Source organism: Scardinius erythrophthalmus (genome assembly GCF_964197995.2).
Source record: "Scardinius erythrophthalmus genome assembly, chromosome: 7".
NCBI lineage: Eukaryota > Metazoa > Chordata > Actinopteri > Cypriniformes > Leuciscidae > Scardinius > Scardinius erythrophthalmus.
Window position 1 is genome coordinate 24,412,267 of NC_138227.1, and position 21,129 is coordinate 24,433,395.

Sequence of the window (21,129 nt, forward strand, 5' to 3'; positions counted from 1 at the left end):
GGATTCTCATAAGTCGGTTATTTTAGTAAAAAAAAAAAAAAAAAAAAAAACTAAACTAAAAATAAATTATAATATTTCTTCCTCAAACCTACTAAAGGATTTGTTAATGGAATGGTTGAGGAAAAAGAACTGTTAAGAGGATTCGGAATAAGATTTCTAATTCTTGAAACATTTTCCAGTATACCCAATGCCACATAGAAGAGAAAGCAATGGTTGGGATGGTTAGTAGGAACACTGCCTTATGCTCTGAGATGAGAAGGGCTCGCTGAGGTCCTCTATGGTTTCTGCAAACTTTATAAATGACAGAATCTAGGTGCAGATACTGTTCTGGCCTAGACATTAGCCATGTTTATTTTACACAGGATGTCTACAGATAAAGAAAGTTGTAGTTAGGCAGTGAGTTTGAGTTACCATCCTGTTGATCCTGACAAAGTCCTCTGGTTTCTTTGCCCAAGCTGGTAGTTCTACATCACAAACAGGAACACCGTCATCCCTGTCACCCAGACAGTAGCCATTACTGTTCACAAACATCTCTGGCAGGTAGTAGAACTCAGGGATCAACTCCTATGAGGTGGAGAGGAAGAGGACAGGTGGGAGAGAAAAAGCAAAAGAAGCTCAAATCAAATCCAAACATTTCCAAAATAGATGTATTAATATTGTATAGGGATACAGTGGAGTTAAAATGTACATGCACAAATACCAATGCTTTCATTGCATGTTTTGTAGTTCAATTACTCAAAATGTTGGCCACGTTTCAGGCGGCCATGGAAAGCGACCTCATGAGACCAGTGAAGGACCATCAGAGTACATTTAAAAACACTCGGAGAGTGTGGGAATGCGGCAAACACACGAAGATGGGGGAGGGGGAATATACAAAGGAAACACGAGAGATGACAGAAAACTTTATTGAGGTTTGAAGCGAGCTGATGGATGGATCTGCTGTGTGTGTTAAGGTACAGGAGGCTGTATATGGATGGACTGGATTGATAAAACTAGAAATAGGGTTTTCTCTTTTAAAGGTGTTGCAATTACTACAACCGTTGTTCTTCTATAAAGTTAAAATACACAAATAAAAACTTTAAGTGGAAGTGAATGCAGTCACATTGTTCTACTGAACACATTATTCATTTTTGCTTAATTTTTTTTACATGCTTCCCTGACCCTGATAGTCTCATATCCAAAGCTGCCACAATCCCAATCCTTCTCCGTTCTCACTGCCGAATCAGTGCAAATTACCCATAATTCCCTTTGAGAGACGCCTCTGTACATTGGGGCATGTGCACACGAGGAATGTGACCTCCTCCCTGTTTAGTGTCACTCAAAAGCTCTAGCCTTTGAAGAACCTTTAAAACCATTTAAAATCATTTAAGACCTCATTCTGCCCGCGCACATCTGAACCTGACAGGTTGAATGTTTACTCCTCAACGCTGCTGTTTTGGATTCAAGTTGCTGTTACACACCGCCTGTTGAAATGAGCTGTTTAACTACGTCCCCTTGATGTGTATAACAGAGTTCTTTAAAGCACCATAAAACAAGAGGACTTTCACATGAAGGGTCACAAGAAACAGTATGCTTACAATAAAAGACAGCTTGCTTTTGGTGTAGGGTCAGGATTTAAAAATGCACCCTATTTTATGACGGTCAAGTCCCGGTACTTCATCAGTCCTTTAGGATGTCTCTCTCACAGCTCTAAAATGCTAACATCATTTCTACACTGTAAGCAACCAATAGACTGTCTGCACCAGAGGATCATCTCTGAATATTCACAAACACAGACCATTGACCAACCCCCTGTAAGCTCGAGGTTTCAATTCAGCAAGCAAAGCAAAACAAAGAAAAGCAAAATAATAAAATAAAATAAAATAAACAATACATTTCATTTTTAACAGAAATTCCTTGGGGTAAAACTGACTTAGTTTTATATTAGGAATATGATTATTTTAAATGAAAATTATGTATTTTTAATTTAAAATACAATTTTAAAAGAATTATATTATATGACATAAATATAAAGCAAAATTATTTCAATAAAACACTACAATATACTACATAGTAATATTTATATGTTCATTTTGGAGCTGTAGCAATACTAATACAGTATTATAAAATAAATGTGCTATAAATGAAAATATAAAATTAGATTTACAAAATACAAGACAGCAACATCATGAGCTGCCTTTGACATAATGGTCAGAAAAGATTTAAATACATATATAACATAAAATCTATTGCAAAAACATATTACATTATGCAATTTTCAATACAAACTTATTATTTCAGATGGATGGGGAACATAAAGTGTCTCTGCAGTGCATCCAAAACAGAAATGAGAAGTCTGTCACCTAAAGTCACATCCCAATGGACGATTCCAGTGTAGACAGTGCTACTGATTATGAGCAATCTAATTTTGAAATATTACGTGAATGTAAAACGCAAAGGAGATTCTTGGTCATCACACAAAAACATTCACAACAATATGTTTGACGGTACTGCAATGACTCCCAAATTACAGCCAATGCTAGTTTAAACTTAACCCCCAAGAGGGCCAACAACCAAAATTGGACCGAGCTCCGTCTGTACTCTCACAGGAGGATTGGTTTATAAACTTTGCAGACAGTTACTTAGTTGCGAACAGTTTGGGCGGCTAGTGTCGTGATCCACGTCTTCAACCCGCTTCGCTCGTGAGCCAATAATTCCTCTACGGCCTCATAATGGGCTGACAAGTCAATCACCCTCAAACTCTTCAGCTTTACACCGTTCGCCCTAATGACACCCTCCTGGAGAGCTGTCACTGGCCATGACCGCCTCATCACACTCCCTCAGACAGATTATTGAGAAGATTTTGAATTTGTGAAAGATTTTTGGAGGGAGTTACTCTTAGCAGGAGGTGAGCTGATGACTAGCTGCATGTCTTTTGACAATGCTAAAATCTCTCTCTCTCTCTCTCTCTCTCTCTCTCTCTCTCTCTCTCTCTCTCTATATATATATATATATATATATATATATATATATATATATATATATATATATATATATTAACAGAAAAAGATCAACGACATTCACCATAATGAACTTTAATAGACTTGGCCTGTTCTGAGGAAGTGGTCTGGAAAAAAGGGCCAGTGAACTTTGATTTGCTCTTTTAATGCTGTTATTTGGCTGTTTTGTGCTGCATACTGTAGGATCATTACAGAGAGAATTGTGGGTAATGACTAACTTCAGGGTGATGTGATGAAGAATAAACCTCTAAAGGCCACTGCAGCATTACTAAAGGACATAAAAACAACAACAAAAAAATATCTAAATAAATTGTACAATCATTATGCATAATTAAAAAAAAATATTTCTGAAAATGTAAAGAAAATACCTAAATATCTACCAAACTTTAGATAATGTGCAATTTTAAAAATGCACATAGAACAAAAAATATTTTTTATACATTCATTATATTATATTATGAAAAAAACATTTCACAAAGACAAAAAAAAAAAAGTATAGTTTTGTTGGATAGTTTTGTTCAAACCACAAATTCACATTTAACACCACACACAAGCTTTTACATACATCTTGCAAACATCTGATGGTCTGTATTACTGCTATAAGCTCTATTCTATTAATAAACAGTCATTCAGAAAGAATATGAATTCATATAGCAAGGTAATACAATACAAAGCTAGTCGTTTATGATAAAAATCATGCTGCTCATACATAATAAAAATCAACTCCTGCTACACAAAAAAATCCCTATTTTCTGTCCTAACAGATTGCTGACCATTAAATGTGTTTAACATGATCCACGCAGACACCGTAAGGGTTCCGAGAGGCCTGTATTAGCTAACATATCTAGTGTTTCGCTGTACAGCCGTTCACGTCGCCTGCAACCTCGTGTTGTTGGATGCTGTTCCCCAGCCCGGGGTAGTAAAAAGCCCTGCCTTTACATAAAAGACTACATTTTAAATAGCTTTTGTCATTAATGCTTTATTAATTGCCTGAGGCGAAGCTAACCCGTCACTGAGTGTGTTGGAAAAGTATGACACTTTTAGGTCAGCTCGAGTGCGCTTGCTGAGCCGCAGCGCGGGGCTGAAATGGAACGGGAGGCAACAGGGAACAACCATTACGATGATGAAGTGATGCCGCTCTGAAATATGTGCATGTTGAGCGATGTTTTACTTTAAATGTTTATGAAGAAAAATGTTGATTTCACAAAAATCGTACATATTGACGGAAAAAAAGAGACATAGCTGAAGCTGCTCGGAAGGTACATGAACTAAATGCTGTTGCAAATCTTGTCTGCTGTTTTTTGGCAACTGGATGATACCAATTTTAGTTGATTGATAGGCCTAAAAAGAGAAACTCTTCGAGGAATTGTTTATTCAATTCCTCATAGTTGCAGCTAGTAATGTTGTCCCTATATCATCACAACAGTCAGGCACTAATGACTCGTTTCTTTCGACGGCAACAAGCCTGTTTAGACATTGCAATGTACAAAAACTGATGTCTGATTACCTTCACATCTGCAGTATCACGCTGGCAGTGCCTCCATGAGCGGGCGATACCGGAGAAAGTGCGGTTTGGGTGATCAAACTTGTTGCCGTTGGCGTTTAGGAAGAACGTGGTGAAAGGCTCCTGCAATTGAGCAGACACAAAAACAACACTGTCACTTATTGACCCAAATAAGCTCAAAAACATCTTGTGTGAAAATAACTGTAGCGGGATCACATGATTCTGACTGCTAATTAGGCGCTTGTTTAGAGAAATCTGCACTGTTTTGCAAAGTGCTAATGCTATTCAGAGCCCAAGACATCAGCGGAATAAATAAAGTAAATTCATCTGCATTCATTTCTATGGTAATTGGATTCAATCTCGTGATGGAGACCTTCTCCATTGCTCTGGGAAACGTTCCGTTTGCACAAACATCTCAATGTAGGGACTCATCTGTCAGATTATGGTGAGTTTGTGGAGGTTTTTCTTTTTTTTTTTTGTCCTCTCATTTTCTATAACAGTGCCCGAGGCAGAGTTAATTATATGGCCTGTTGACTGAGGAGCCCAGCTCTGGCTCTAATTGGCAGATTCAGGGTCATCAGTCTGGGCTGGCAGTGTGAGGAGTTGACATGGAGATGCTGGATCAGCCAGAGGAAAAGATGATGGTGTCTCCAGTCTCAGTCAAGCCTTGTGTGAGAGCTGCCAGGGGAACCTTCCAAATCATCATCATCAACGCAATGGGCCGCCTGGGAAGAGCCAATTACTAAGTTATCATTATGTGTTTTAATTTTTTTTCTCTCAAAGATGAATAGACCGAATCCTCATTAAAAGAGGTTTGATTATACAGCAATCTTTTAAAACGATACATTATAATGCCTTTTCAATCAAATTACCCAATTTCTTTTTAGCTTTGAATACAAATACACTCGGTTTAGACTGCATTCATCATAAATTCTGATGCAAAAAATCAAGTATGCAGATCTCATCAAAATACTCTGCATGACTGGTTTGAGGTCTGGCATGAAATGAAATGCAGTGGAAAAAAATGCATTATGTAACAAAACAATTGTTTATTATTGCAATAAACAATAATAAATATTTTATTATTGACAGAATGATATGATGTAACAAATGTAGGAAAACTAAAGCATCAGGAGATACTCAAACCCAATCTCCTCTTAACCTCAGAGACAACTTCATTTTCTTTGCTGATCTTGGCTTCTTTTTTTGTACCAGTCCATTTGTCCCAGATCAGCGATTGGAGACTCAGGGCAAGCGAGGACGTTAGCAGGAGACAATGATGGACATGTTTCCCAGCGCTGTCTGAGAGGCATAAAGCTGTCACGTACCAGCCTGTAAATCATTACGCAGAGGTTTTTGACTTCTCTTTCACATATGCCTGTTTACCAGCCTGTGAAATCCACTCACCGGCTCTCTGTAGCGGAACATCAAGCTCGCGGATTGAGATGTAGGGGCTGATTCACTTGTGCGGTGAAAGGACGCGCTAACGTGCGCTTTGACTGACGGAGATTTCATCCACTAACTGGGCTCGGGGTTATCGTATTGGAATGTTGTATGTATACACAGACTCTTGACAGCATCATTTCTAAAGTCATGGCAAAATTGCGTGATGCATTTTCAAAAATATTCATTTTCTAGATAAGATTTTGCATGGGGTCATGTAAATATGAGAATTTTAATGCAATTCAAACCTTCAAATCCAATATAAATTGGAGTGTTTGTGTTGTAATCATTGAAATATTAATGAAGGGGTGACGCAACTGTGCTTCTTCCCTTTCGAAAACTGATCTGCATGATATTACAATCACAGAGGGCATAATATGAGCCAGAAGCAGCTCAACTTGGTTAACTATCCAGTACTTCCCAGATGTTGAAGGTATCAAATTCCTTGCATCCACCCAATCAACGAGACTTACGTTTCGGACCAGCCAGTGAAGGGTGGAGGCTGCGGTGGAATAGTGAGTTGTGTAGTGGCAGGGTGGAGTTTCCTCATCCCAGGATTCATAGCGATCGGCGTAGAACACAGCGCGCTTTGGGTTCAGCGCTCCGATTGGCTGAGGAAACACACATATTAAAAAAAATCAGGAAGGTTGACTGGTCAACATTGCATTATTTTGGTTCTGTGCACTTATGTAAGAAACATAAGCAAAATGAAGGACGTTTTCATTTTTCAAAATCTTTTGATTGATTTAAATTACATCCAGCAAGCACGCACAAGCGAAAAACAAACCATTCCCCACAAACTGTTACGCTGACAGAAGCCATGTTGTTCTCATTCCGTGCACTTTCCATACACAAACGATAACCAACCGTCACATAAAGAAGACTTATGCCGCACATTACATATGTGGAGCTGAGAGGTTTGCGTGCGACGGTGAGTGTGTGTGTGTGTGTAGTATCTTCATGAATGTTTGATAGAGGAGGCTGAGCAGAACTCCTTAAGGAAAAACAAGTGGATTTTTTCTTGAGGTTTGTCTGTCACGCAGTATTACTATCCTATGTACTCTTAGTGGAGGACCTTGAGGATTCGCTCTGGGTCAATTTGTGCCTGCTAGTTCACTGGGTTTAGAAATGGACAAAAAAAAAGTCACTGTTTGGATTTAAATAGGTAATTGCTTAAGAGTCTATGATTGGATCATTATTGCAGTGATTATTATGTTTTGGCAACAGTTCTTTTAACCCTAATTGATGGAGTGTGTAACTTTTCATTTATTAAACAAGCATGTAGGAAGACTCATCAAGGCCATATTCCAGGATGACAATGTCAAGATTAATCTTGCTCAAATCGTGAAAGAATGGTTGGGAGGGAGAATGAAGAATCATATTCACACATGAATTGGTCCAGACCTTAAATTCATTGAAAGTCTTTGGGATGTGCTGGAGGAGACTTTACAGAGTGCTGGACTCTTGCATTGTCAAACCAACATCTTGACCAAAAATGCATGCACCTCTTGATGGAAATAAAAGCTGTTATGTACAGGGTTTGAAATTAACACCCACCAACCCAAATCTGGGTAACGCTGTCAAATCACTAGCCAATTTGGCATATTTAGCTCAAATACTCAACTCGTGAGTCATCATGATATATTAAATGCAGCGTATTGTGCAGAATCTGCGCATATCTGGCTTACTTGAACATCGCCGTCACTACGCAACAAATAACGGCACGCTTGTTCATTTGCATTGAAGCAATAGCGAAGATTAACAAGCATTGGTTAGCAGAAAAGACATTATTATTTTCCAACATCCTACATTTTTTTTATGTTCTTTGTACTGTATTGATCTGTCCACCTAAAATACATTTTTTCTTTCTTTCTTTTGGGCTAGTAGAATTTCTGAATGGCCGGTAACGTAAAAATTAAGTAGCCAAATTGGCCGGTGAGTGATAAAGTTCATTTCAAACCCTGGTTATGTATGTTATTTCCATCTTTTCTTTCAGTCTGGGGCACAAAAGGAGAAATTTTGAAGAATTGTTCAAGTGATTTGCTGAAGGAACTAGTGACATGCGGAATTAATCATTGAGGCTGGTTTTGTGAAATGATTCACTGAAAAGATTTAGCTCAAAAGAATGATTCATTCACAAATCGAACATTATTACTCCTCTCATGAACGCTCCAAATTTATACTGAATAACAACCTAATTTTTGAAGTGAAAGTGAGAAGACGGTGACAGACTTTTTACTTTTGAGCAAGACAGAATACAGTTATTTTGTTTGCCTGTAAACTATATCTATGTAGAGTTAGCTGTACCATGTCTGTTTCTATATGTTTATGTGTGTGTAAGGCAAGCTGAAAGGCCTCAGATAAAGACAGAGAGTAATCTGGCCTGGCTTAACCCTGTCTGACCTGATTTACACCCTGTGTGTCCACACTGCTCTGCCTTGACCATCCTTCTGCTGTTAAACCACTCTAGAAAAACCCTGCACAATGTCTAGAGTAAACACTCATACTGGCATTTATTCGGCCCTGGAATTTTCTCTCCCTCCCTTTCACTCTCTCTTACACACATACGGATGTTGATAAACCTGTCATCATACAACATAAACAATTTGTAACAGTCTCTCTTCTCTAAATCCTGTAATGGCTGAAAGTCAAACTTAGACAGAGGATGTATCCAACTACATCATAAGCACTATTCAGACTGTAATTTTTTCTCAGGGTAACATCTGTAAAAGAACATCTGCATGGATCCCCATGATGAAAACATCTTCATATTTGTTAGTATTGCTCATTGCATGCAAACACATCAAACATCAGCACCAACAGCACTTTGCAGTGGTTTTGCAGAACAAGTTTTGGGGCAAATCATCCATGTAAAGTCAGAAATTATGATATACAAGTGTCAGTTTTATACTAAATATTTGTTATTATATTTTCTGTTTTCATTTTAATTTCAGTTTAGTTTAAGGTTTAGTAATTTTGTCTGCGTTTTTGTCCTTTTTTTTCCCTCTTAATGTTTATATCAAGAAAATATATTTTTTATGGTTTTAACTATAATTATCCTGATATATGAAAAAATCATAAAATATTAGACTTCACAAGCAAAATATAAATTGATTCTGTCAAAACAAAAAGGTAACTGGATGCAAAAGTATTGCAGCAGAAAACACCTGTTTGCATAAATACACAGAAAAATAGAAATTACAACGTTTCAAAATTGAAAGCATTGCTACTAATGACCAAATGATTTCATTTTGCCACTGGTGACTTCAAGCTTATTTAGTTGTTTCGTCAGACCTTCTTGCAAATGAGGACTGTGACCAAGTAAAATATTTCTTTAAAATAGCTCATGAAGCCCAGTCAAGCTTTTAAGACTCCTATAATTTTTAACAAAATAAGCAGTCATCATTCCATTAAGAAACTTTTAGACTGGAACAAATTGGCCTCCATAGCTTTTCAATCAACGGGCGACACAGATTCTTGGGCAGTCAATATTAATATACTTCGTGTTATTGACGAGAAGGACAGCTCCGGCCCTAGAGGGAGATCGATACTCCCTGAGATCTCAAAGAGTCGAGTGCGAGCGTGGGAGTCTGCTTGTTTAGAGCAGTGTGGGAAATTTGTCTAGACTCAATGCATGGCATAAATAACAGAGCAATGTCATAACAAATATTTCGAGATATACAGTACCAGTCAAAAGTTTGGAAACGTTACTATTTTTAATGTTTTTCAAAGAAGTCTCTTATGCTTATCAAACCTGCAGTTTAAAAAAAAACAAAAAAACAAAAAAAAACAGTAATATTATGAAATATTATTACAATTTAAAATAATGGTTCTCTTTTTTAATATACTTTAAAATGTAATTTATTTTTGTGATGCAAAGCTGAATTTTCATCAGCAAGTACTCCAGTCTTTGGTGTCTTATGATCCTTCAGAAATCATTCTAATATGCTGATTTATGATCAATGTTGGAAACAGTTGTGCTGCTTAATATTTTTTTATAACCTGAGATACTTTTTTCAGGATTATTTGATGAATAAAAAGTTAAAAAGAACTGTATTTATTTAGAATAGAAATCTTTTGTAACAATATACACTACCGTTCAAAAGTTTGGGAACAATAACTATTTTTTTTTTTTTAAGAAATTAGTACTTTAATTCAACAAGGATGCGTTAAATTGATAAAAGGTGATGGTAATGATTTATATTGTTAGAAATGTTTTTATTTTGAATAAATGCTGTTTTTATGAATAAATGCTGTTAATGTTTTACTCATCAATGAATCCTGAAAAAAGTATTCCAAAAAAATATATTAAGCAGCACAACTGTTTCCATCATTGATCATAAATCATCATATTAGAATAATTTCTGAAGGATCATAAGACACCAAAGACTGGAGTACTTGCTGATGAAAATTCAGCTTTGCATCACAAAAATAAATTACATTTTAAAATATATTAAAAAAGAGAACCATTATTTTAAATTGTAATAATATTTCATAATATTACTGTTTTTTTTTTTTTTTTTTTTTTTTTTTTTAACTGCAGGCTTAATGAGCATAAGAGACTTCTTTCAAAAACATTAAAAATAGTAACGTTTCCAAACTTTTGACTGGTACTGTATCTGCCATTTTCGAATCGAAAGGAAACAACACTACACGGTTTAATGCAGAGGATAATTCTTCATTTGCTTTTTTTCCCCCAGAAAAATTTCGTAAAAAAGTGACTTTTTATTTTCTTCCCTCACTTCAAAACCGTTCCTCAACCCTGCTGCTTTTCATTCCTTTCCTTTCTAATGACCATCCAACGCCGATGTTAGCACGGTTGGGGCGAATGAAAGAGAAGTTTATGGAGATCTGCTGAGATTTATGAGCTGATAATGACCTGCCATGTGACGTCTAGGGCTGACCGTGATTGGGTGAGCAGCCACAGGAAGTCTAGCACACTGTAAAAACCTTCTTAGTGGGACCAGCGCTGGCTGCAAGAAGAGTCCATCTCATAGCAGCAAAAAGACCCACTTAACCAGGGAAATATTGTGCTTGGCATGACATGGAGTGTTTTCCCAGTTCAGCACAGCAGCTGTGGAACAGACAGGCAACACAAATGTTTTGCAGCGCTGAGTCAAATAACAGCAAAACTGTCCATCTTTGTTTTTTTCAAAATGTGGTTTTATGTGGGTATAGTCCTTTAAAACTGCACTATGTTTGGTGTATGGAGTTTTTAGGATTTTTTTGTAACAACAAGCCAATTTAAATGGACAAAGCAGTGCAGTTAACATCTATGCTAACCACACTAGCCATATAGCAATTTACTATTTCCTATTCAAAGTTCAATGACATGCTCAGTGCACTTAACAGGGTGAACAAAGAACCATGTAATTGTCTTGTGCGAGACTCTGTGGGGAATCAGTCTTAAATAGAAAACAGGGCTTGGTGTAAATTTAAGGTTTTCCAGACTCCCGTTCCCCGATCTAGCCCGAGGAAACACCCCGCAACAGATGCTAATAGTGAGAGCAGGGCAGCCGATAAAAGAATCCTAACCCCCCAAAAATGCAAGTTATACAAAAATACTGTCAAAGACAAAAAAGAATTTTGGCGAAGCAGCAAAACGTATTTAAAGCAAACGATTTGTCTTGAAGAAAAAACTCCATAGAAAAAGGCAACAGAAGTTGTAATATCTTATACATTTTTAAATATTAAAGTGATACTAATAGTAATATTATACTGAAATTTACACGCACACACACCCAACCAGATTATTTTCCTTTTGGTGTAGAATATAAGAAAGTGCTAATTAACTAATTAAATCTGTGTAAACTAATATAAAATATTCATTAATTATAATTAGGACACATTTACATCTCTGGGCACAAAATAAAAGTCACCCACATTTATATCACATCACACATCTTCCTCAAGTATTTAATGAATATGAGCTCATCCCTTGTGACCTAATTAAAGCAAATCCTCAGGGACACCTGCGCAGGGACAATACTTGTTCAATAAGATAATTAGCTGCGAATTAAAAAGCTATTTGCTGTATAAGAGGTGATACGATTCAAGAGGCCACAAAAAAAGCTTAAGGCATGTATTTATTTGCTAGTTTCTCAATAGCTACATATAAAACAAAAGCATTTGACTTCAGGTTCAGCTAAACATGAAGACTGTCACGTTTTAAATAGTTTTTATAGAAGATGTAAAGATTTATTGTGCTAATGAACTGGAAGGATTTAAATGCAGACTTCTTTATGCTGTAAGTTTAAAATAATCGCACTGGATGCGCATGTCATTTTGTCTTCATGAATTCATCCGTTTGCATGTTCTTACAGAAATTAAAACAAGAGTACCATGAGATGAATTTATAAATACACTGTCATTATAGTTTACCCACACTCTAATCACATATCTACAGCAGTAAGGGCAGCAGATAAAATGAACTTTGTCAAAAAGTCTGCTTCTGTAAAAAAAAAAAAAAACTGCTTCTGACAGGTCTGCTTTGTGAAGCCCATGAAACGTAATGACAACTAACCACAAAACAACATTTGAAACGATGTCTTCCTCTCACCATGTTACCTCATTTTGCTGCATACAATCTACAACCTCAAGAACAATTATCATTCAGTGGGCCACTCTCTCATGTTCAAAAGATAAGCTAGTCATTTATCCATCGCAACGCGCCAGAGTGCCGTCTTTTGGTGCAATCTGCGCTACCTCCCCTGGAGAGGTTCATTCTGTATTTTATATATCAGAGAAAATTGCATTAAGGATGTGTGTGCAGGCAGTGCGCTGTCAGGAGGAGTAGCACTTGTTTTCACCGGCCTCGTCAGCCTGCGAGAGCACAATGTGCAGCTTCGGTCTAATGCAATAAAGCTCCTGCAAGTCACAACAAAGCAGATGCGGCTCTGAAAAAGAGGAAGTGGATGAGGGTGGTGGCAGTGAGGAGAAAAAACAGATATGGCATCTCTGAGGGTAAATGCAGCGGGGTTTTTAGAAAGCCTGCTCGGCATTACCCACAATGCACTTCTCTGCAGTGAGCTGGTAAACAGCTGGAAGGCAGAAAGAGGCTGTAAGGAAAAAGTCTTCTTTAAAGGCCCACTGAAGTGCCTTGGAAACGCGCAGCTTTGTATGATGTGTTGACGTAATTTCGACTGAAACATATTGAATGGCTCCTCCCACTTTTCAAATAGCCAATAGCGTTTAGTTTACCTCACAGACTACAAGTCGTACTTGACAGTACCATGGAATCCGAGCACTAATGATACGTTGGGTTCAATAGTAGAGGTGTGATTAAATTCTAGCCATTTCATTCTTAACCAACATACAGTTGGAAAATGGAAAAAAACTTGAGCTTATGAGCAACCGAACACACATCTCCAACCCATATTGCTCCGTGATGTGTCAACGGTCGCTTTGGCCAGGTGGTATTTATAGCGTAGGGAGTGGGACGCTTTCGATTCTAGAGAGCATTTGATTGGACAGAAGATGTGATGAGAAGCTGAAGTCCGCGGTGATGTCATAAAAATCCATGATCCATTTTAGCGGAAGTGAGAGACTGTACGTTTTGAAAGCTTATATCTCCTAAATGCGAATTTTGTCATTGTTTTGGAACACACAAGCTTATTAATAACCTTAAAGGGTTAGTTCACCCAAAAATGAAAATTCTGTCAGTAATTACTCACCCTCATGTTGTTCCAACCCCGTAAGACCTTCGTTCATCTTCGGAACACAAATTAAGATATTTTTGATTAAATCTGAGAGCTGGATCACTCCTCCATAGGCTTCTAAGGCATTATAACTTGCTGGCCCAGAAAATGTATTAAAGACATCGTTAATATAGTCCAAGTGACTCCAGTGGTTCAATCTTAAGTTTATAAAGCGACGAGAATACTTTTTGTGCGCAAAAACAAACAAAAATAACGACTTTATTCCACTTTTGAGCCACTGGAGTAACTTGGACTATATTAACAATGTCTTTAATAACTTTTCTGGGCCAGCAAGTTATAGTGTCTTAGAAGCCTATGGAGGAGTGATCCAGCTCTCAGATTTAATCAGAAATATCTTAATTTGTGTTCCGAAGATGAACGAAGGTCTTACGGGGTTGGAACAACATGAGGGTGAGTAATTACTGACAGAATTTTCATTTTTAGGTGAACTTACCCTTTAAGGCTAACATTTTCAAACTAAAAGCTAAAAAACTTACATTTTTATTTCAGGGGGCCTATTGATTTTAAGTTTTAACAAAAAGGACTAAAATATAATTGGAAACTATAAATAAATAAAACACAATACATAAATAAAGAGAGAGAGACAGAGAGAGAAAGAGAGAGAGAGAGAGAGAACTGGCAACCCAACATATAACTTAACTACTATATTTACATATTATATAAGTTATGCAAAAATGATAAATAACTCATGAGAAAATGTTGACTGATGATACATGGGGATTCATATTTGGCAAGATAATTGTGTGAACGCAAGTCCAGTCAACTAGAATTATGTTCGCTTGAACAATCAGACATTCATAACAAGAGATTTGCACAACTCAGGTAATTATGTTTGCTGTCAGTTTTCCGCTCTACCTTGCTAGCCCACTCGAAAAGATCCGTTGGAGACACTTCATCTAATTTCCTGTCAAAGCAGGACAAAAGAAGTGGAATAATGTGGTATCGCAGAAGAGAGTTTGGCGTGGTTGCGCTCGGTGCGGGTCCAGGGTATGATGGCTTTGCATTAGCACGCGCCAATTAATAGCTGCGAGCGAGACGGCTTCCCCTTTCTATCAGCCACCTGTCCATCAAAAAGGAAATAATCATTAGATTCTAATAAATCTGTCTGCCATGTCAATGTAGCTGCCATGCAAAAATGTGCTAGTCTTAGCCCCGGGGTGCCCAGAGACCTGTTTTTCGTTATTCGCTGTACAGTTGAATGCACACACTATTGGTGGAATCACTTCAGGTGTGTATTGTAGGTGGGGTTGAGAGGGGAATTATGGTACATATCAAGCGGGATATTTCGGCAGTTCTCCACAATGCTGCCCATCATCACAGCGCTGCAGGGCATTCTCACCAGTATGACTGGCAGCTGTTTCCTGCCGGGCAGATCATGTGACCACGGCTCACGGAACGGCGGAGAATGGTTTGCGTGTCTGGGGCTCTGGGAGTTGTGTGAGAGTGGCAGGTAAGAATTTGAGGGTGTGTTCAGAAGAGCCGGCAGCCCAACTATGTTTTCCCAGGAAAGTTTGCATTGCAAAATGGCAATATTTGCTTTTTGGTTTTATTCTATTTACACATATACTAGTAGTCAGTAACTGTACATAACTGGATTGTGTGCTATGCAAACTTTCCCAAAACAATTCCAAAAAATTGAGAATGCCGTTTAAATTCAACTTCAATCGCCAAATTTGAACTGAGGTAGCAAACAGGATGCAAAATTACAATTTGAATGTGAATGTAAAGAAGTGAAATTAAAGTTTATTGAAATTTAAAGAAATTAATATAACTCATCTGACTAATTTTGAACTTTAAAAAATTGGTCAAGAGAACCTTCGATTTTGGATTGATAAAGTATTTTTAAATCTTGATGGGATAGATAGATAGATATAGATAGATAGATAGATAGATAGATAGATGGATAGATAGATAGATAGATAGATAGATAGATAGATAGATAGATAGATAGATAGATAGATAGATAGATAGATAGATAGATAGATAGATAGATAGATAGATAGATAGATAGATAGATAGATAGATAGATAGATAGATAGATAGATAGATAGATAGATAGATAGATAGATAGATAGATGCCGCATGGATGAACACACATTTTGGCAACATTGGGGAAAAAAAGAACAGGAACTGAACAAAGCATGTTCTCCACAAAGCCAAAAAAGCCGCCTACCTCATTATCTACAATAACACACACTCCCCTCCTACGCACATTCACCCCCAAGGCTGCACACCCCTCCATACATTATTGAACAAAGGCAGGGGTCTTCACAGCAAGGGACTCGGGAGGGAGGTTAAAGCCCTGTTTTTGTCTCAGCAACACTGAACCTTCAGAGGTTAGAGCCCCAGGTTGGCCAAGGACAAGCGTCAGGACGGCCGCAGGCCTGTGAACTCCTGCTAATGAAGGCAGCTCAAGCTGGTAAACAGCACAGGGTGGATGTCACAAGCATACATTACAATACATCACTGTCTTCCTCAGGCCAGGGGGCTTCCTCTGCCCACCTGGTGCCACGCTGACATGTTCAGGGACTACAGCGCTGTTGGAGAGACATTTTAAACAGATATTGTTGATGCTGAATGCAGAAAGGGTACGAATTATAGCTGAGGTTAATCACAGTCTTGCAAAGCCAATGGCATTAGATCCGGTCCACAATCTTATTCCGGTCATGAGCCAGCCACTAGTTTCCACAAAATGGTTGTCAGGAAAAGCCAGAACAATATAGAGTAATAGTCTTCTAGTCTGCAGATTTAGAACTGATTTGGAAATGAGGATACGAGTGTATAAGGAAGAGAGATAGCTATATAGAGTGAGATACGCTCAGACAGGAATGTGGTTGTTTTCAGGTCAGTGAGCTTGTGAGATGTAAACGTAAGGAAATGAGTGCATGAGAAAGAGAGAATGTGACAACCTGATGAAGGTATAGAGTAGCTGGAGAGGAGAAATGTAGGCAGAAAAGCAGATGATTTACTGCACCTCTAAAGCATATAAATCTAAAATGATGAACTCTGTGAGTGTACTTAATATAGGAAGTCCTCTCTAGCTAAAACCAGATTGAAGCTATTGAGGGAAAATACCTGAAAGAAAACACTGACCAACCCTACATGTTCGAGTAGATGCGGATGGCTGTTTGATGTTGAGTTTGATTTATTTGTAATGTGCACACACACACACATACACACACACACACATAGAGAGAGATATACAGACAGACAGATAATATATAGATGTACAGTAAATATGTGTTTTGTACCTTTGAAAGATCCCTGAAGTTGCCGGGAATTGTCAGGTCCAGCTCTTCTGACTCATAGTTTGTAAGGACCCACGGGAAAACAGGATACTGGTTCAGATCATTGTATGTCCTTCCTGAAAGAGTAAAGGTATTTGAAATTAGTATAAGGCAGGTGGGAAACCAACATGTAGCACTGCAGCTGTCGACCCATAGTCACGTTGGACCGAGTTATTTTCGCAGGGTGAATGACTACGGGTTATTGTGCTTTCCTCTCGGTGAAGGGGTGTGAGAAGATCCCTTCCTATAGGACATTATAAATTAATAATATGATAATATCAATGACATGACTGCCTCATTAATAAAAAGACAGAAACAAGTGTGTTGCGTGTAATGACAAACACAGTATTCCACTGCGAGCTAAGATGATAACAACGACTCAGGTTTTCATAATAACATGTACAGTGATAGAGTTTTCAACGAGATGAACAGGCAGATGTTGGTGGGGTTGTCTGTCACAGCGCCAAATGACTGTATTACAGCAGTGGAGGGTTTTAAAAGCTTTTCTTGGTTAAAGTTTCCTGAAAGTGAAAATTGTGTGGTGAAGTTGTGGAGTGGGTGTAATTAAAGGCATGCAAATTCTTCCAGAAGATGACACCGTACCCTTGACACCCCTCCCTGTGGCACAGTCAGGCCTCTCCTCTGATTGGCCAGAGAGTTGTGGTAACCATGGAGACCTATACGAAGTATCCATGACGGAGCACATATGCGGCAATGCAATAGACGCCAGATGTGCCTTTGTCTTTTTCTCCTTACATTTCTCTCTCTTCATCTTTCCTTATCTCGCTCGCTCTCTTTCTGCCCTGCGTCTGTTTTCTTGCTGCTAGGAATATGGATTTCAGATGGTAAGAACTGTCACAGGAGATCCAATCATAAGAAGAAAGCTATAAAATGGCTTATCTCTCTTCTAAATGCCCTATAATTTCTCTCAGATGACAGTTTCACTGAGTATGATATGTGACTCATAAAAAGCTATGAATGCAAACTTTAATATATATATATATATATATATATATATATATATATATATATAGAAGAAGAAGTAAGAAGTCTCTTTTGCACACCACAGCATTTATTGGATAAAAAATACAGTAAAAACAGTAATAATGTTAAATATTACTATAATTTTATATAACTGGTTTCAATTTTAATATTTTTAAAATGTACAGTAATTTATTCCTGTCACAGCTAAGCTGAATTTTCAGCATCATTACTCCAGTCATTCTTTTAATTTCTTTCTTATTAATAATGTATTAGTTTATTTGTAATTTTTAGAAATTTAGAAATGATTTCTAATCTTTCTCTTTATATATGTATACTTATATATATACACATTTAGAATATATAAAACATAATTTTTAAAACTAAAGTTAAAAGTTGAAAACGTTTTTATTTATTCACTGTATACACACACACACACACACACGCTCGCACGCATGCACACACACACACACACACACACACGCACATGCACACACACGCACATGCACACACACTTTACTTTGTTTGAGAAAAAACTAGTATGTGGCAGATTGTGCTCCAATCTTATATATCAGATTTTCTATGGAAGAAAACTGTAGTCATGAAATAACCCCCACCAAAAAAGCCTAAAAAATGAATTTTGGAAAATGGCAATTTGATATATATCCCTGTAAACCCTCTATGAGACATTGCAAAGGTTCTGGCGTGATTTGTGCTTGCTGTATGGACAGAAAAGTTTCCAGACTCGTCTGGCTACCGCTGTGATCTGGAGCTGTGAGGGACTTCACTGAAGCTTGGTTATGTTGATATACAGAATCTCTTACAGAAGGGATACAGTGGGGCTATTTCATCTTTACAGTGCGATTACTCAGACGACAACTGGAAGCCTGGTATTTCCTGTGGAACTCTGAGAGGGGCACAAAGTAAACCTGATCCTGACCTTTAATCAAAAGGTTAAAATCCTCCGAAGTGGTACTAACCCACAGGGGCATCTCAGTTCAGATGACTGACTGAGAATAGCAGGAGAGCATGTGTGGAGAGTTTGATGATGTGGGTTTTGGTTCTGGGTTCTCCAGGCCTGTCATGATGGTTGGAGATGATAGTGTGTGTGGGATAATTACCAGACCCATCACAAATGACTGTCATTAATCTTCCTCTTAAACGGCCAAATCTTAGAGCGTATAGATAAAACACTATGATTTATAAAGCCCTCAAGTGGTTTTATACAATATGAGCAATTTAGTTTTAATGCTGTTAATTAAACAAACATGCCATTACTCCATTGCCATTATTATGATAGACATAATATTATCACTGATTATTTTAAGTAACAATGCTACAAATAAAGGACAGTATTTGCTTTTTTCTATCAACACAATGCGTTTATATGCACATAAAAATAATAATCAATGCAAAACACTGGTCTTGTCAGAACTGCAACCTAGCTGTGAGGCTGCAATGGATAGACAAAATAAAATAAAATAAAATAAACAAAATTGGGGATCATAGCCTGGTATCATGGTATTCAGATACTTACACTGACACTTAAACCAATTCATCCCGAACCCTGAGCGTAATGATCTTGAGATATTCCGGGTCTAGGATGAGGTAGACTTGATTAACCAGGTTAATGCCACATGGTGAAGTGGGGCCGAGAGGAGGAAAAAGGTTGAGATGAGGGGAGGTTGAGCTGACAGGACCGAGGCCCGGGTGGAAGATGTTAATATCACCGCAATAGTGTTTAATTAGGAGCGGACCGGCTTCACATTAACACCCCTCTTTCTCTCCTGTCGTTGGGCCCAGGCTTCACTGACACCTCTGTCAGCACAGGTCATTACCACTCCTGCCTTTAATGAATTTTACCCCATTCCAACTCTGCCTTACATCTAATTAGCTGACAATAATGTTTCGAATTCAAGCCGGAGCTAAATATAAATATGCATGAATATGCAGCACGAGCAGGGATGACACATTTCAGTGTCAAGAGGAGGTGTGTGTGTGTGCGCACAAATTCTCACTAGTTCACATCAGAGACTTTGCAACAGAATATTTCAACTCTGCACACACTCACAGAGACACACTAATTATCCCAAAGAGTCCACGGCTCTCACTTTTGCGCAACGATAGAGCGTCTGAGTACGAAGGGAAAATATAGCTCCTAAATAAATAATGAGGGGAAAGACAGTAAATTTCTTTTTGTTTGAAAAAAGAAACTAATATATATATATATATATGTATGTATGTATGGTTTGAATGTTATTATCATGTTATAATAACATAATATAATTTGCCATGTCCAACCAAAAGATTCTAGTGGACATATTTTTTAAACACTGATCAGTGGACAAATTCATCATTCCCATCAAAGCCAATGTCAAACGTGATTGCAAATGGTCCAAAAAAAATACTTTAGTTTAAATGACTGGTTAATACTGACAAGCAAATCAATTCTGACCTGCAATGGTATTGAGAAACATCAGGTACTCAAAGTTCGAGATCTCTCGTCTTTGCCAGCGCTGAGTCATATTTGAGGACTTGAAGAGCTGACGAGGGGTGGCCAAAGAAATCCGCCTGCAACAAAAAAAAAAAAGCACAAAACTTCACCAATAAGCAGGGCTCAGGTCCAGCTTGACATTTGCTTTCATTTTCCTTTGATTACTGTGGACTTGGCTTGTTCCGCAAATGGATTATAACTCAAAATATGGCATTGTAACATTTAGCTTAAAAAAAAAGACAAAAGAGTACATCAGCTCACACACGCAAAGCTGTCACGCTCTTTACTGTGGTGTGTAATGAATGCATCAATTCCAGCAAAAGAGATTCTTTGCAGATGACCCTAATGCGTCTTTGCTCTTGAAGTATATGCAGCACACATGCTAAAAATATGAGAACAACAGAGAATTCTGGTGCAGCGCCTGAATCGGACCTCTCTCAGAGATTCTCATTCACGTGCAGGACTTTCTTTTTTGTTTCATGTTTGTATCCTCCTGTGTGTTTTTATTATAGGGACCGAAAAGCCTGGCGATGTTGTTGTGGCCTGCGTCGAAAGAACGAAATACAGGCCGATTGAAGGTCGAAGATGTGTTTTTTGAATAATTCTGTGCAACTTCCCTGTACTTATTCTGACTAAAAACAAGAGAATTAAGTACTTATTATTAGCCATGATAATTCATTGCTGAACATAATGAAGCATTAAT

The 21,129-nt window shown here is 37.8% G+C and overlaps 1 protein-coding gene across 1 annotated transcript in view; it reads right to left on the bottom strand.

Annotated features, from left to right (window-relative positions):
• nbeab (neurobeachin b) overlaps positions 1–21,129 on the bottom strand; it is a 298,682-nt gene that overhangs the window by 30,933 nt on the left and 246,620 nt on the right. Inside the window, exons 44-48 of the mRNA XM_081369689.1 lie at positions 20,388–20,503; positions 16,916–17,028; positions 6,420–6,557; positions 4,507–4,626; positions 412–564 (exon numbers count right to left, since the gene is read on the bottom strand). Coding sequence (XP_081225815.1) covers positions 412–564; positions 4,507–4,626; positions 6,420–6,557; positions 16,916–17,028; positions 20,388–20,503 — 640 coding nt within the window. The remainder of the gene's footprint in view (positions 1–411; positions 565–4,506; positions 4,627–6,419; positions 6,558–16,915; positions 17,029–20,387; positions 20,504–21,129) is intronic.